Source organism: Pygocentrus nattereri, chromosome 12, assembly GCF_015220715.1.
Source record: "Pygocentrus nattereri isolate fPygNat1 chromosome 12, fPygNat1.pri, whole genome shotgun sequence".
In the NCBI taxonomy this organism is placed as follows: domain Eukaryota; kingdom Metazoa; phylum Chordata; class Actinopteri; order Characiformes; family Serrasalmidae; genus Pygocentrus; species Pygocentrus nattereri.
Window position 1 is genome coordinate 26,321,225 of NC_051222.1, and position 15,716 is coordinate 26,336,940.

At 40.9% G+C, this 15,716-nt stretch overlaps 1 protein-coding gene across 1 annotated transcript in view; it reads right to left on the reverse strand.

Annotated features, from left to right (window-relative positions):
- as3mt (arsenite methyltransferase) overlaps positions 1-15,253 on the reverse strand; it is a 29,035-nt gene extending 13,782 nt beyond the window's left edge. The window contains exons 1-9 of the mRNA XM_037543744.1: positions 14,722-15,253; positions 14,452-14,494; positions 13,484-13,611; positions 12,139-12,289; positions 10,096-10,232; positions 9,030-9,099; positions 8,728-8,809; positions 5,468-5,599; positions 2,330-2,472 (exon numbers count right to left, since the gene is read on the reverse strand). Coding sequence (XP_037399641.1) covers positions 2,330-2,472; positions 5,468-5,599; positions 8,728-8,809; positions 9,030-9,099; positions 10,096-10,232; positions 12,139-12,289; positions 13,484-13,611; positions 14,452-14,494; positions 14,722-14,744 — 909 coding nt within the window. The 5' untranslated portion in view covers positions 14,745-15,253. The remainder of the gene's footprint in view (positions 1-2,329; positions 2,473-5,467; positions 5,600-8,727; positions 8,810-9,029; positions 9,100-10,095; positions 10,233-12,138; positions 12,290-13,483; positions 13,612-14,451; positions 14,495-14,721) is intronic.
- Positions 15,254-15,716: the final 463 nt, after the last annotated feature.

Here is a 15,716-nt window from a genome sequence, read left to right on the forward strand (position 1 = left end):
GTTTTGACACTAGGTCTCAACACAGACAAGCTTAATATCCTACCACAAACCTCAGCAATCTCCGACCATAATCCAATTTCATATGAGTCACACTATAGCCACAATATATGTACATCCTCTCGTTATTCTACCTACAAAGCGCTCAATAAAACCATTTACTGCCGTACAATTTATAGAAAACCTCCCAGAACTTTCAATGCCAGTTTCCACTCCATCAGACCCAATGGAGCAAGATTTACTAACAGACTTTTTAGAAAATACCTTTTGATCTGCTTTAGAATCTTAGAATCTGCTTAAAATAAAAAGGATAAGACAGAAAAAGCTCGCCCCGTGGTACCTTAAAACAAACAGCTCAGAAAGTAGAGCGGAAATGGTGATCAACCAAACTGGAAGTGTTCCACCCTGGTTGGAAGGACAGCCTTATAGAGTATAGAAATGCTCTCACTAAAGCTTGCTCAGCATATGGGGCCTCGCTGATCGAGAATAATTAATATAATCCCACAGTACTTTTCTGTGTGATTTCCAGAATCACAAAAAAGCAGGCAGGTACTGAGCCACAAATTCTGGCAACCAGTTTTTATGCAGTTTATTAATAATGAAATCGAAAATATTAGACAACAAATTAAACCGACAGTATTAAATCCTACTTGGCCGTCATCTGATGTGGCTCATAAAAAACAATGTAGTTGTAGAAGAAAGGCTGGAAACTTTTAGCCACTCCCACAGCTAGAACTAGAGAAGATTCTCTCCTCTGCAAATTGTACAACCTGCACATTTAATCCAATTCCCTCAAAATTACTCAAAGAAGTACTACCAGTTATTATCAATCCTCTTAACTATAGTAAACTTGTCCCTTAGCCTGGGCTATGTACCCAAAGCTTTTAAACTAGCAGTTACACAGTTACAGACCACAATATTCTACTAGAAAGGTTAGAAAACATGGTTGGAATCACGGGGTCGGCCCTATCATGGTTCAGATCTTACCTATCAGAACGTCATCAGTTCGTCAGTGTAAATGATTCATCTTCCAATTATTCAAAAGTAAGATTTGGAATTCCACAAGGCTCCATTTTAGGACCTTTATTATTTACACTGTACATGTTACCGTTTCGCACAGTTATAAGTAACCATGGCATTAACTTTCACTGTTACACAGACGATACGCAGTTGTACATATCAGCCAAGCCTGATGACAAATACAGATTAAAGAAAATAGAGGACTGTGTAAAAGATGTGAAATGCTGGATGTTGCATAACTTCCTCCTTTATTACTTCTAGGCTAGACTACTGTAATGCACTACTGTCAGGATGCACGAGCAGGAATTTAAGCAAACTTCAACTAGTTCAAAATGCCGCAGCCAGTTTCCTCACTAAAACCAGAAAATTTGATCATATCAGTCCAGTTCTGTCATCACTTCATTGGCTGCCTGTTAAATTCCTGAGTACCTGCAAGACCTTATTTCCTATTATGAGCCATCTTTTCTTATAAAGCCCCCAAACTCTGGAAGGATCTTCCAGAAAATGTTCGGGACTCAGTCGCAATCTTCAAATCTAGGCTGAAAACTCACTTGTTCAGTTTAGCTTTTGGTAGGTAATGTTCCCCCTTAGATAAAGGCAGCAGATACAGGGGTCAATGGACACAGGGTATTACAGTAAACAGAGACGCCGCTCGCACATGGTTACTCAGGTTTGTGGACGGTGGAGCGGAGGGATGCCAAACTGTTTCAGAGTGCTCCCGTGTCTGTGTGTCCTTCTGGTTCTCTCCTTTTAGTTAAGCTGTTAAGTCAGATCTGCTGGAGTCATTAGCCACACTCTGGAAATGTTCACATTCCTCTGTTTCACCTACACCCAAACAGAATAGAACTAATTCCATCTCCCTGCCTTTTTCTGAGTAAACGACCGCCCACTTGTCCGGCTGGACGGACGACTGACTGTCGAGCTCTCCTGCTACCCACTTCAGACCAGTTGCCCATGCCTCAGCTACCGCCACCTGCCTTGGACAAGCTGCCCATCCTACATTGACATTTTCATGGACTCCTAGCCATTACTACTACTAATACTACTACTAATAATATTAGTAGTATAATCACTTTGCAGGAGGATGGAGGAGGATGGGTCCCCCCTTGTGAGCCTTGGTTCCTCCCAAGGTTTCTTCCTCAGCTCTGAGGGAGTTTTTCCTTACCACTGTCGCCCCTGGCTTGTTCACCTGGGGGTTTTACATTCATGTTAAATTAATCTTTGTCTTTACTGGAATTCTGTGAAGCTGCTTTGTGACAACACCAGTTGTAAAAATCGCTACAAATAAAATTGATTTGATTTAATGACCTACCTTAAACGTATACTGAGCATCAAACTCCAATTTTTCTTCTGAACCTGTAATGTTTCCATCATACATGACAAGGCAGCGCTTCTTCTCCCAGTTCTTGGGTAACTTAAAGAGCCGATATGTAGCAGAGACAAACTTGTAGTCACCTGAAAAAAAATTGCATCATGTCTCATTATATTCACAGTGGCAGTACTGTTAGAAAGCTTGGAAAGAAGAAACTGGAAGAGAAGACTTACATTTTTAAAACACCTTTTTGCTTATTATTAAAATACCAAGAGAAAAAAAAACAGCCTTTAGGGGTGTACTTTGTGTACTTCTGGTGCCGGTCCCAAGACCGGATAAATGGTGAGGGTTGCATCAGGAAGGGCATCCGGTGTAAAACTTGTGCCAAAACTATCATGCGGATCACAAATATGATTGCCATACCGGACTGGTCGAGGCCCGGGTTAACAACGACTGCCTCCGGTGCTGTTGACCAGCAGGGTGCCGGTGGAAATTGGACTACTGTAGGTCGAAGACCATCAGAGAGGAGAGGAGGAAGGCGGGTTAGACGGCAGCGAGAGAGAAGGAAAGGCAGGAGTGTGGAGGTTAGAGTAGGGACTCTGAACATAGGGACAATGACTGGTAAAGGCAGAGAACTTGCAGACATGATGGAGAGAAGGAAGGTAGATATTCTGTGTGTCTAAAGAGGAGAGACTGATTGGTGCAGACTTCAATGGACATGTTGGTGAAGGGAACAGAGGGGATGAAGAGGTGCTGGGTATGTATGGTGTGAAAGACAGAAATGCGGAAGGTCAGATGGTTGTAGATTTTGCAAAGAGAATGGAAATGGCTGTGGTGAACACGTATTTTCAGGGAAGAGTACAGGGTGACATACAAAAGTGGAGGGAGGTGCACACAAGTGGATTATATCCTTAGCAGGAGATGCCACCTAAAGGAGACTGGAGATTGTAAAGTGGTGCCAGGGGAAAGTGTAGCAAGGGAGCAAAGGGTGGTTGTCTGTAGAATGACGTTAGAAACAAAGAAGAGGAAGAGAGTGAAGACAGAGCCAAAGATTAGATGGTGGAAGCTGAAGGAGGAGGATGGTTGCAGGCAGTTCAGGGAAAAAATGCAACAGGCCCTTGGGGGCAGTGAGGAGCTACCTGAGGACTGGGAAACTACAGCTAAGGTGGTGAGAGAAACTGGCCAGAATGTGTTGGGTGTTTCGTCTGGTCAGAGGAAAGAAGACAAGGAAAGTTGTTGGTGGAATGAGGAAGTCCAGGAGAGTATTCAGAAGAAGAAGGCAGCTAAGAAAAAGTGGGATAACCAGAGAGATGAAGGAAGTAGGCAGGAGTACTGTGAGGCTAGTCGCAAAAGAGTGGTGGCAAAGGCAAAGGCTCAGGCCTATGATGAGAGGCTGGACAGTAAAGAAGGAATAAAGGAGTTGTATCGTTTGGCTAAACAGAGAGATAGAGCTGGAAAGGATGTACAGCAGGTTAGGCTGATAAAGGATAGAGAGGGAAATGTACTAGTGAGTGAACAGAGAGTGTTGAGTAGATGGAAGGAGTACTTTGAAGAACTAATGAATGAGGAAAACGAGAGAGAGAGGAGGACAACGGGGGAGAGATAGTGGATCAGGAAGTGCAGATAATTGGTATGGTTGAAGTGAGGGTAGCTTTAAAAAGGATGAAGAATGGAAAGGCAGTTGGTCCAGATGACATACCTGTGGAGGTATGGAGATGTTTAGGAGAGAAGGCTGTGGACTTTTTAACCAGGTTGTTTAACAAAATCCTGGAGAGTGAGAGGATGCCTGATGAGTGGAGAAGCATGTACTGGTCCCCATTTTTAAGAACAAGGGTGATGTGCAGAGCTGCAGTAACTACAGAGGTATAAAGTTGATGAGCCACACCATGAAGGTATGGGAAAGAGTTGTTGAAGCAAGGCTAAGGCGAGAGGTTCAGATCAGTGAGCAGCAGTTTGGTTTCATGCCCAGAAAGAGTACCACAGATGCAATTTTTGCATTGAGAGTGTTGGTAGAGAAGTACAGAGAAGGTCAGAAGGAGCTACATTGTGTCTTTGTGGATCTAGAGAAGGCATATGATAGGGTGCCAAGACAGGAACTGTGGTACTGTATGAGGAAGTCAGGTGTAGCTGAAAAGTATGTTAGGGTGGTGCAGGACATGTATGAGGATAGTGAAACAGTGGTGAGGTGTGCAGTTGGAGTGACAAATGGTTTCAAGGTGAAGGTGGGGTTACATTAGGGATCAGCTTTGAGCCCCTTCTTGTTTGCAATGGTGATGGACAGGTTGAAAGATGAGCTCAGGCAGGAGGCTCCATGGACCATGATGTTTGCATCTGTGGTGAGAGTAGAGAGCAGGTGGAAGAGAATCTGGAGAGGTGGAGGTTTGCACTGGAGAGGAGAGGAATGAAGGTCAGTAGAGATAAGACGGAATACATGTGTGTGAATGAGAGGGAGGCAGGTAGAAAGGTGAAGATGCAAGGAGTAGAGGTCGTAAAGGTAGATGACTTCAAATATCTTGGGTCAACCATCCAGAGCAATGGACAGTGTAGAAAAGAGGTGAAGAAGAGGGTGCAGGCAGGATGGAGTGGGTGGAGACAGATGTCAGGGCTGATGTGTGACAGAAGGATAGCAGCAAGAGTGAAAGGGAAGATTTACAAGACAGTAGTGCGTCCTGCTATGATGTATTGGTTTGGAGACTGTGGCTCTGTCTAAAAGACAGGAGGCTGAGCTGGAGGTGCCGGAGATGAAGAAGCTGAGATTTTCATTGGGAGTGACAAGGATGGACAAGATTAGAAATGAGCAGATCAGAGGGACAGTGAAGGTGGAGCAGTTTGGAGATAAAGCCAGAGAAGCCAGGTTGAGATGGTTTGGACATGTGTTGAGGAGGAATAGTGGATATATTGGGCAAAGAATGATGGAGATGGAGCTGCCGGGTAGAAGGAGAAGAGGTAGACCTCAGAGAAGGTTTATGGATGTAGTGAAGGTGGACCTGGAGATGGTTGGTGTGAAAGTAGAGGAGGCAATGGATAGGGCAAGATGGAGGCAGATGATCTGCTGTGGCGACCCCTAAAGGGAGCAGCCGAAAGAAGAAGAAGATTAAAATACCAAGAAAAAAAATTGTGTAGCCATGATTTTCTTACCCAGAAGCCTCTGTAGTTCTTCATTGCCTACAGAAACTATGCTGGCAGTGACCAATCGGGGCACGCTGAATCCAACCTCTGCAGCCAGTCGCAAAAAGTCCTCCCACCACAGAGCCCCACTCAGGCACTCCCCTTAATTGAACATAGAAAACATGTTTAAAATGTCTCTGATATTGTAAAGACTCCACTTTTTAAATGGTGAAATGAACAAAAACCATCTCAAAGCTAAACCACTCAGTTAATAGTTTATGAATCAATAAATGTCTATGTTGCTTTGACCTTGAAGCACCAATATAATGGGAAAGAAAATTCCTAAAAAGCACAAAGAATTTTAAGTGTTTGCCATAGTATATAATCACTGTTAAAGTTTTGAAACATATTGAACTGAATATGCTGCTCTCTGCCAAGACCATACAGTTCAAATAGAAGTTAGAGCTGTTAGAAGATTAGAAGTTAAGCTTCCTGTTTTGAATTTAATGTTTGTGTTTTTGTGATATCAAGTCTTCAAGTCATCAAGTCTGACATCTTCATATATCCACTAATTAGCTTACAGCTGTTATTCGTTATAACAAATGTTTAAGCCTTTGAACCTTTTTAGGGGTGGATAATATGTTAAATATATCACAATAATTCAAGACATTTTTATGATACATGATATGCATCACAAGATTTCATTTTTCTGAGGTTTAATAAGTTGGAACAGATAATAATAATAATAATAAAACAATTACAATTATTTTTATTTGATGTTTGTAAACTGAACTATATCTAAATTACATAGACCTACAGTTGCACTCAAAATTATTCAACCCCCACATTGAGACTGTAAACACTTACAAAAATCAAGCATTTATGAAGACCCAGTGAATTTTTTAACTACATGTACAACAACTGACTACAGCTATGTCAAAATTAAATCAAGCGTTATTTAATAGGGTTGATTTTTAAACCACTGTTAGTCTGTAAAGCTATACAATTGTGTTACAACACAATTAAGCCCTAAGAAACTCCATAATGACAATTTAATTTGCTTTAGCTATGATACACATAAATCCCACCCATGCATGTGTTCAAGCTCAGCAGCAAATATGGCAAAGAAAAAGGATTTCTCCTCACAGAAGCGAAGAGATTCACTACACCAAAAACGCAACCGCTACGAGAAGATAACCCAGACACTTATAGCTCAAAGAGTTTGAAACTAATAGTACAGCAGCAAACCAACCTGGGTGTGGAAGAAAAAGCAAAATATCATCAAGAGGAATTAGACATCTGAACAGAACAGCTGAAAAACAGCCCTTGCATTACTGCAGTATGACCTGATGCAGGCAGGAATAAAACCATAAAATAAATCAGTTATGATAAGAAAAACATTAAACAAGCAACGACCTCATGCCCGACACCTCTCCGCACACCACTCTTGACAACAAAGCACAAACACTGACTATGCAAAGCTGAATATGCAAGAAGGAATTTAGACAGGCATCATGGACAGACATCTGACTGGCATCATGGATTCTTTGAAATACCAGTCCATTTTGAAGAACTAGGTGTTGTCTTCAGTGCATAAACTGAAGCTTGGTGACCACTGGACTTTCCAGCAAGACACTGATCCCAAGCACACATCCAAATCAACCTAAGCTTTGCTCGGACCTGGAATATCCTAGAGTGTCCATGTCAGGCTCTGGATTTAAAAAGAAAGTTGCGGTGGCATGGAAACCCAAGAGGATGAATGAGCTGGAAGCTTTGCACATGAGCAATAGGCAGAGATTCCAACAGAAAGATGTCAGAAGCTTGTGAAGACCTACCGGAAACATTTAAGTTTATAAAGTGTACATGATGCACAAATAATGACTATGGGGCTGACCTTTTAGTAAACTCAAATTTTGTTTTAAAATTTGCTTGAATAAGTAACAATAAATTCTTTGACTGCTTGCTAAAGCTTGGATTGATATATTTATCTTTTTTTTTCCTATTACCAAACTGCCTTGCATTTTGAGGGGTTTAAATAAATTTGAGTGCAAATGTAGTTATGCTCACTTTGTACAGTCTTCCACGATATCCATGATATGCTCACAAAAGCATATTGTGACAATTTAAATCACAATATGGAGAAAATATCGTTATACTGGCCACAAACTTGGGAACAGTTTGCCTTCTTTAGAAAAATTATTGCTTTTTTAAGGGGGGGGGGGACCCTGCAAACGTTTGCAATTAAATATTTGACACTTTTCTGCTCCAAACTATCGCTAAAAAATGTTTATAAAAGACTCTTGGCCTAAAGTTTAACCAGCTGAAAGGCTTGAGTGCTAATGAGCGACATCACAACACTGGGATAAAACGTATGGGCTTTGGCTTTATTACCAAGGTAATGTTATCACAAAAACTTATTATATTGATCTTGGTCACATATTTGTAAATTTTGTATTCCAGATCAAAAGATAAGCATGAGACTTGGGCACCGAATGTCAGCATTTATTTCTATTTTCCATACAATGTGAACCAGAATTTTTTTTCTCTTTAAATCATTTGTGATGCGAATTTCACCTGAGCTTATAAGAATTGGGACACATGAAGGACAATTTGCATTACGGTACAAAATGGGATGAAAACTTCAAATAAGCAGTACTGAACATAAGATTTAAGCAAATAATAAATCAGTGCCTTGGTTGTATAACTGGGCTTTCCAGAACACTACAGAATATTCTGAACAGAAAGGAACTACTGGAGGAGTTAGCAATTAGCAATGCTCAGGCTGCCCACAGCAGCTGAATCGAGGAACACTGTTAATGCTGTTAAGAAAAAGGTCAAAATAACATCCAAATTAATAAAAAAGGCAGTCTACGGGTGCACGGGTGGCAGTGTCAGCATTCACAACTCACAGAAGACTTCAAAAGAAGGAACATAGCGTTACAGTTTATTATCGGTCCAGGCTAGAATTAACAAAGAACTACAAGAGATAAGCAGGAAGAGTCCTGGAAGAGTTCACACAACAATGACATTTTTTGTCTTGTATAGTTCACATAGTTTGAAAAACAGTGCCCAGAAACAAAAGCTGACATACAGTGTTTTAGTCTCATGCTCGTGTTTTGAGCTAGAATAAAAATGTATGAATATACAACAAAAATGACCCGTTTCACCTCACTGTCCCAATACATGTGCTTCTCACTGTAGGTATCCCAAAACTTTGGAGAGGCACTGGACAATATGTTCTGTGTAAATATCATGCAGAGAATGTGAGAATTCTTCAGTTTCTCTCTTACCCCACAATACTTTGTTGGCCCTGAGAGATTCGGAAATTCTGGCATTGCTGTAAATATCACTGAAATACAGTTCACCCCCATCCTGAAAACAAGAAAACAAACATGTAGCCATTTTTACTGATTGGCCGTTGGGGGGGGGGCAGTTGGGGTTGGGGGTATGATTGAAGAATAATGTTCACATTTCACCACTCTCTACAAAACATCAACCTGTGTTTGGCTGAATATGAAGAACACATTACACATTACTGTAATACACTATAATTACACAGACTAATACCTGTTATTTATGAAGAACAAAGTACCTTCAGTACATGGTAGGCCTCTTGCAAAACGCTGGCCTTGTCTGGTGAAAGGTTCAACACGCAGTTAGATCTGTCAAACAAAATCAACAGGGGGGCGGGGGGGTGGGCACATGCCACACATGAAATTTGATTAGGAGTGCCCAAACTTTTGCATATGACTTTTTTTTTTTGTAAATGTACAAAGTCATTAAAAGGTTATGGAACCTTTATATTACGTGGAGGTTATTTCACACTCACACACCTCATTTACAAAAACTGTTCTTTACAGAAGCATCTATTTGGTTCCCTGAAGAAGAAATGTCAGTATGGAACCAAAAGCCATTCTTCTACAACTCAGCATTTTTGACACCTTTATTTTAAAGAGTGAAATTAATAAGAACATAAGAAAAAGATTCAACCCATAACATTTGAAAGACTTGTCATTTTCAATATTCTGCATTTTGCAGATATTCATCTGAAAGGGAAATATTTATTTTCAATCTAAATATTTCTTAAACATTTTGTTGAGATGTAGCTGCTCAAACTGCTTTTCCATTAAATATTAAGTTGTAATAAGATAATAAAAAAAATACAAGATAAAACCATAAAAACTGGTGTGCATTGTGTTTTGATAGAAAAGACTTAAAATGTATGTTTTCACATGTTGCTTAAAAATGTGGACTATTTTTCATTGACTCAGTGACTCAAACAAGCACCGTCTCATAAATAATTAAGCATCTTCATTTCAATAAATATATACGCAACAAGTCAGAGTGAAGAATAGAATAATTTTAAATGTTCCGAAAGAATTTCAATGACAAATAATTCATACAAAATTTAGCATGCAGAGATTTCTACTAAAAATGCAGTGGAATGAACAATCAAGTAACAGAGAGGAAACAGAACAGGCTCCATATTAAGAAAAGGATGTCTGTTTGTAGTGTCAGAGTGATTGAGAGTCACTTCTTGAAAATTCTAAGAAGCCATGTGACAAGCCCTGCAGCAAACCACCTAGAGCTGAAAAAATATCAATTACTATACTGTTAATGTGTGTGCATGAATAAAGAGGTGGGTTTAAAAGCCTTACATTACTACATCATACGACTTCTCCTCCAATCCAGCTTCCCTCAAGGCCTCGATGTACCCCTGAACAAAGTTCACATTCGGCTTCTTAAACCCAAACTTCTGCATGTGATAATCGATGAACTTCCGCGCGACCTCAAGCTGTAAGACAGATGCCTCAGCTTAGTGGTGTCCATAGAAAGTATAAGACAATTTCACAGCTGATAGTGAAGCTGATTCCATGCGCCTAAAACTCAATTATATTAAAAGCATATTATATATAGTCAATTATGGTTTAGATTTTAATTTTATACTTAGTAGTTTTGGTTAAAAATTGCCTTACTGATAAATATGGCCTGCTTCTCAAGCTCAAACAGCAGAAACTCACAATGAGAAGTGATATAAATATAGCACTAGGGGTGGAGTTAACCAGAGCTCTTTGTTCTTTTGATTTCTGTTTATTCCCCTTTACTTTCTTATAAATAAATTTCTTCTTATTATTTTCTTTATTTTCTATGGTGTTTTTAGCTCAAACTCACCAGTCAAACCTACACTGCTCTCCTACAGTCGCATTCTAAAGTCTACATACCCCTAGTTTTATGCATTTAAGTTAAAATAAGTTAAATGTCCTCTATAGTATAAAAAAATTACATATTTTACTATTTAATTATTAGTACTTAAGTATTTTACATATTTTAATACAAGACAAATGAATTTTTCCAGCAAAACTGCAAATTTTAGAGAATAATTCATATTTATCTGCTGAATTTAACTGTAACTTTTGTACAGACCACATTTTAACTTAACTTTGTGCGAAATTTTAAAAAAATAAACAGTAATCATGTTTTGAAATGTGGATTCTCTGTAGAGGTTGTGTGAAAATAATTTAACATCAATCATCAGTCAAAACCACCAAAACATGTAATTTGAGCAGGGGTGCCCCAAACTTTTACATATGACTGCACAGATATTGAAAGTGACATACTGACATACCCAGAGGAACAACTACAACGTGACATACGAGCGACCATGCCTTTGTCAATATAGAGCATTAACACGGCAAATGTTTTGTCATCATTATATTAATATCAGTCATCACTGTAATCATTAGAATTATTATGCTTTCTCAGTACTAATGTCACATGGTGTTTCTGCATTGTCAGCAGTATCTGAGGTGAGAACTGATTTGAAAACAAGTCAAGCTTCTCCACAAAGGACAAGTGCAGCTTTCTTGATATTAAAAATTGTCTTCAACTGGCACAATTTAAAAAAATATGAATAATACACAAAAAAACCTTATAAATGTTGACTTGCTTGCTCACCTACAAAGGCAAAATTCCAGTTCATTCGGTTTTCTAAATCATATTTCATATCCATCCATCCCAGCAGTCTTCGGGCGATCATATTTCATATCTCCATCAAAATATATTACATCAACGTTATATTTTGTACGTTGTAGTTCACCTGATGGACCTCCAAAACTGGCAGATATTGCATTTTATATTTACTGCAAAAACGGTCATTATCTTCCTGGGCTCCTCCAGAATTTGATTAAGCTTACACTGTTGGGTCACTTTGCTGTGCTGAAATCCCATTTCTTTTTTTTTTAAAACCCGATTTTCTCCCCAAATTTAGTCGTTTCCAATTCCACCCACTACTTAGGACTCCCCCAATCACATGGTAGTACCAATGCTAGGAGGATGAAGGCTAGCACAGGCTTCCTCCAAGATGTGAAACCAGCCACCGCATCTTTTTGAACTGCCGCTCATGCAACGTCACAGGACAGCCGAACGCGTTTGGAGGAAAGCGCCAACCGCCAGATCTGTTATGTCAGCTAACAAGACGCCTGCGCTGACTAGCATCACATTGAGTGATGGAGGGGAGAATGGGGGACATCCTTCCCACCGAGAGAGCAAGGCCAACTGTGCTCTCTTGGACTCCCGGCTAAGGATGGCTGTAGCATCACCAGGGATCAATCCCATTTATTTTTAATGCAGAAAAACTGTGCAGATTGAACCTGATTTATTAAAAACTTAGTCAGCTCTTTGATATCACTAATCAGACCCACCTGATTTTCTGTCATATCAACTCCTGTGATGTGTCCGTTTTCCCCCACTAACTGACTGAGCATGTAGCAGTCGCGGCCACTGCCACAGCCAAGATCCAGCAATCTGCAGCCTTCCAGACACTCAGGCACCACCAGCCCACAGCCATAGTACCTGAAAACAAAAAGGGTATTACTTGGGCAACCAGCAGAGGGATCCCAAAGACTGACCTTAGACATACAACATTAATCCATATTCGCCTTTCTTACAAATTAACAATGTAAATATGGACTGAATTTTGTGGATTCTATTAAACAAAATGAACAATAAGTTATGACTACTCTTGTATAAACTTGATATCTAAAAATTAGCAGACACCTGCTTGTCTGTTTCATCTGAAATCAATAGTTTTAATAGTGCATTTACCGCCTTTGCTGCAGTAACAGTCTCTACTCTTCTGAGAAGGCTTTGCACTATATACTGGAACATTCATGTGAGGATTTGACTGCATTCAGCCAGAAGAACATTAGTGAGGTCAGGTTGCTATTATAACTATTAGTTCCGGATCACTCCAACTCATCCCAAAGGTATTGAATAGAGCTCTATTACTCCAGAGAACCTAATTCCACTTCCACTAACACCTCAGTGCTGGGAAGCTTTATACCCCTCTAGCCAACACTTGTCATCAGACATGGCAATTTTATGCTCTTCTGTGGCTGCTCCAGAGCATCCCATTGTATTGTCCATAGAGGTGTGTAATCCAGGCCCTCCCCAGGATTTTGTTCCAACTACCTGAACACCGTTGCTGCTGGGTCGAGCAAATTAGAGAAGTCAAACTGTTGGAACAATATCCTGGACCTGGATTACCCACCTCTAATTGTCAATGCTTTTCAATGGAGGTTATACAAGCTGTGTGTGTGTCTGTGTGTGTGTAATTGAACACCTACGTCAGCAATGTACCCATCTTAAAGAGTAATTAACCCCCACTACTCTCAGATAACTCCACCCCGGCACCATTTGAAAAAATGGGAGGGCACTACAGTGATGTACAGGTTTGGAGGTGGGGCTACGAGGGAAACTGGGTGGGCTGGGCTGCTGTGTTTTTAGAGCTAGCGTACGTTCGCTTTCAGAAAATATGGAGTGACCGAATCAAACGGCATTTCTGAAACTGAGAGGTCTTATGGGGCTGACCGTTTTTCTCCACTACCATCCCCATCTTCAATGAGAGAAGGTGTTTCTGATAAGGCACGAATTTGCTAATTAGAAGAGATACTTTTGGACATGGTCTATGTAACAAACCTACTTTTGCAGAATTGTAAATGTATTATGCTGTGATCTGGTTTTAAATGGATACAGATAAGAGGTCACCTTGCTGTGACATCAGGGTGAACTTCAGCCAGAGCTTTTCTGATGTAGGTGGGGATGGGCTTAGCAGAAGGCACACAGGCATTACTCTTCAGATCAGAGGTCTGGCTGAGTATTTTCCCATAATAATCCTGTAACACATGGTCAAAATGACAACATATACTAGCGCCTTCAATACAAATAAAAGGTGCAAACAAAACAAGAAGCTGCTACGTTCTCAGAACAGTGGACTGACCACCACAGAGTACAGACCTCAACATTACTGAGTGTGTTTGAGATTATTTCGATCGTGAGAGGCAGAAACTGCAACTAACTTCTGAGACTGAACTTTGAAGGTGTGGAAAATTAACCTTGCAGATTCTTCCTTTAAAAGCTGACTGCAAGCTGTAATAAACCCAAAGCGTGACTAGAAATGGCTTATATAAACACTAAATACTGAAAGACACCACAGGCCACGCTGTCGTGGGAGGCTTAGGGAGTGTTGCCAAGGAAAGTGTCTTTCAGGGTGCAGGACAACTGTTGTGTTTATTAAAATTGTGTCCAGAGAGGTTGGATTTTGATGTCTGTGCCCATCCACCCTCCTATGTTGTGTTACCCCAAGTTTTGCGTTGGGGCAGCAAATGTCTGGCCTTTTCGCTGCCTTGCTGTGGTGCCTGTTAGAAATAAAGAGCATTTGCTCTGACCAGTGCTGCCCATGTCTTCTCCTAGGCCAACCTTTCTGAAGTCACCTGATCTGGTCAATTGAAACAGTGCCATGGTAAAAGAGCTTTAGCACTGTCAGTAGCAGATCTGGTTATTTGGAGAAATCACAGGTTATAGGACAAAGGTGAAGGTAGGCTGTGTTATTAGGTTAATGGCCGAGCACAGTGAATTTTGTCGTTATCATGTTTGATAAGGGGGCCGTTCTTGCAGATTTTGTTCCACGTCGCCTCAAGGTTTTCTGGTGTTCTGTATCAAAATCCACACCCTACCTTGACGCCTTGGTGAACGGCGGCGGCACCAGCAGGCTCGTTTCTGGGAAAACAAGAAGCAGGGCCTGAAAACACAGCGACTTCACAGCCCGGAAGACTGAAAACTGAAAACAAACGGAAAACATCCCAAACGATCGCATTTGCAATAACATTAGGCGGCCAGACGAATTACCACGGATTCAACCCAGGCAGGTGTAATAACTAAAACACTTAGTTACGAACTCAACTCAACAAACTCAAAAGTAGCTTAGCACAGCTAACCTAGCTCACCTGTGTGCTGTCGTATCCGTCATGCTGGACAGCTTTAACGTTTTAAACGGCTCTGAACTGCGTGGCTTTATCGTCCTCCTCGGCTCCTGTCTGCGGACTTGACTTGTTATCTTGTATAAAAGCCACAGGCCTGATAAGTAACAGCGGTGAGAGAGTCCGCAGAGGCGACACCGCCACGTCTAAACGCTTCCCTGAACGTGACGGCGGCAACGTAGCGTAAACAGACTGGAGCTCTGCTCACACATGTGGGAAAATCTGCCCGTTTCACCCAACTTTAGCGATTATTACCCCCTTCGAGTTTACAGCGGTGGCCGTTTTATAACTGCAGGGGTCTTGTGAGTGTTTTAAGCCGTGTTTTCCGACGCGCTGATTTTAAGAATTGCTGTGTTTCTGGTCCGTTCAGCTCGCTGCCCTGTCACCGCCTCTGAGCACAGGCTGTTGCCCCGGGAGACGGGGGGCGGGGCGAAGCGGTAGAAGCAGACAGGACTGAACCCCCCCCGTCTTCGCCCCATTGACTCGACCAGGCGTGGGTTACATGTATGATCTTCGGTTGTAAGCGGTGGGTTTATTAGTGTTGCATAACTACAGGATAAAGTTCAACAACCTTTACTGACATGCGCCGATCAGCCATAGCATTAAAACTACCTCCTGTTTATATATACACACACACACACACACACACACACACACACACATATATATACACACACATATACACATACACTGCTCAAAAAAATAAAGGGAACACTCAAATAACATCCCAGATCTGAATGAATGAAATATTCTCATTGAATACTTTTGTTCTGTACAAAGTTGAATGTGCTGACAACAAAATCACACAAAAATCAATGGAAATCAAATTTATTAACCAGTGGAGGCCTGGATTTGGAGTCACACACAAAATTAAAGTGGAAAAACACACGACAGGCTGATCCAACTTTGATGTAAAGTCCTTAAAACAAGTCAAAATGAGGCTCAGTGTTGTGTGTGGCCTC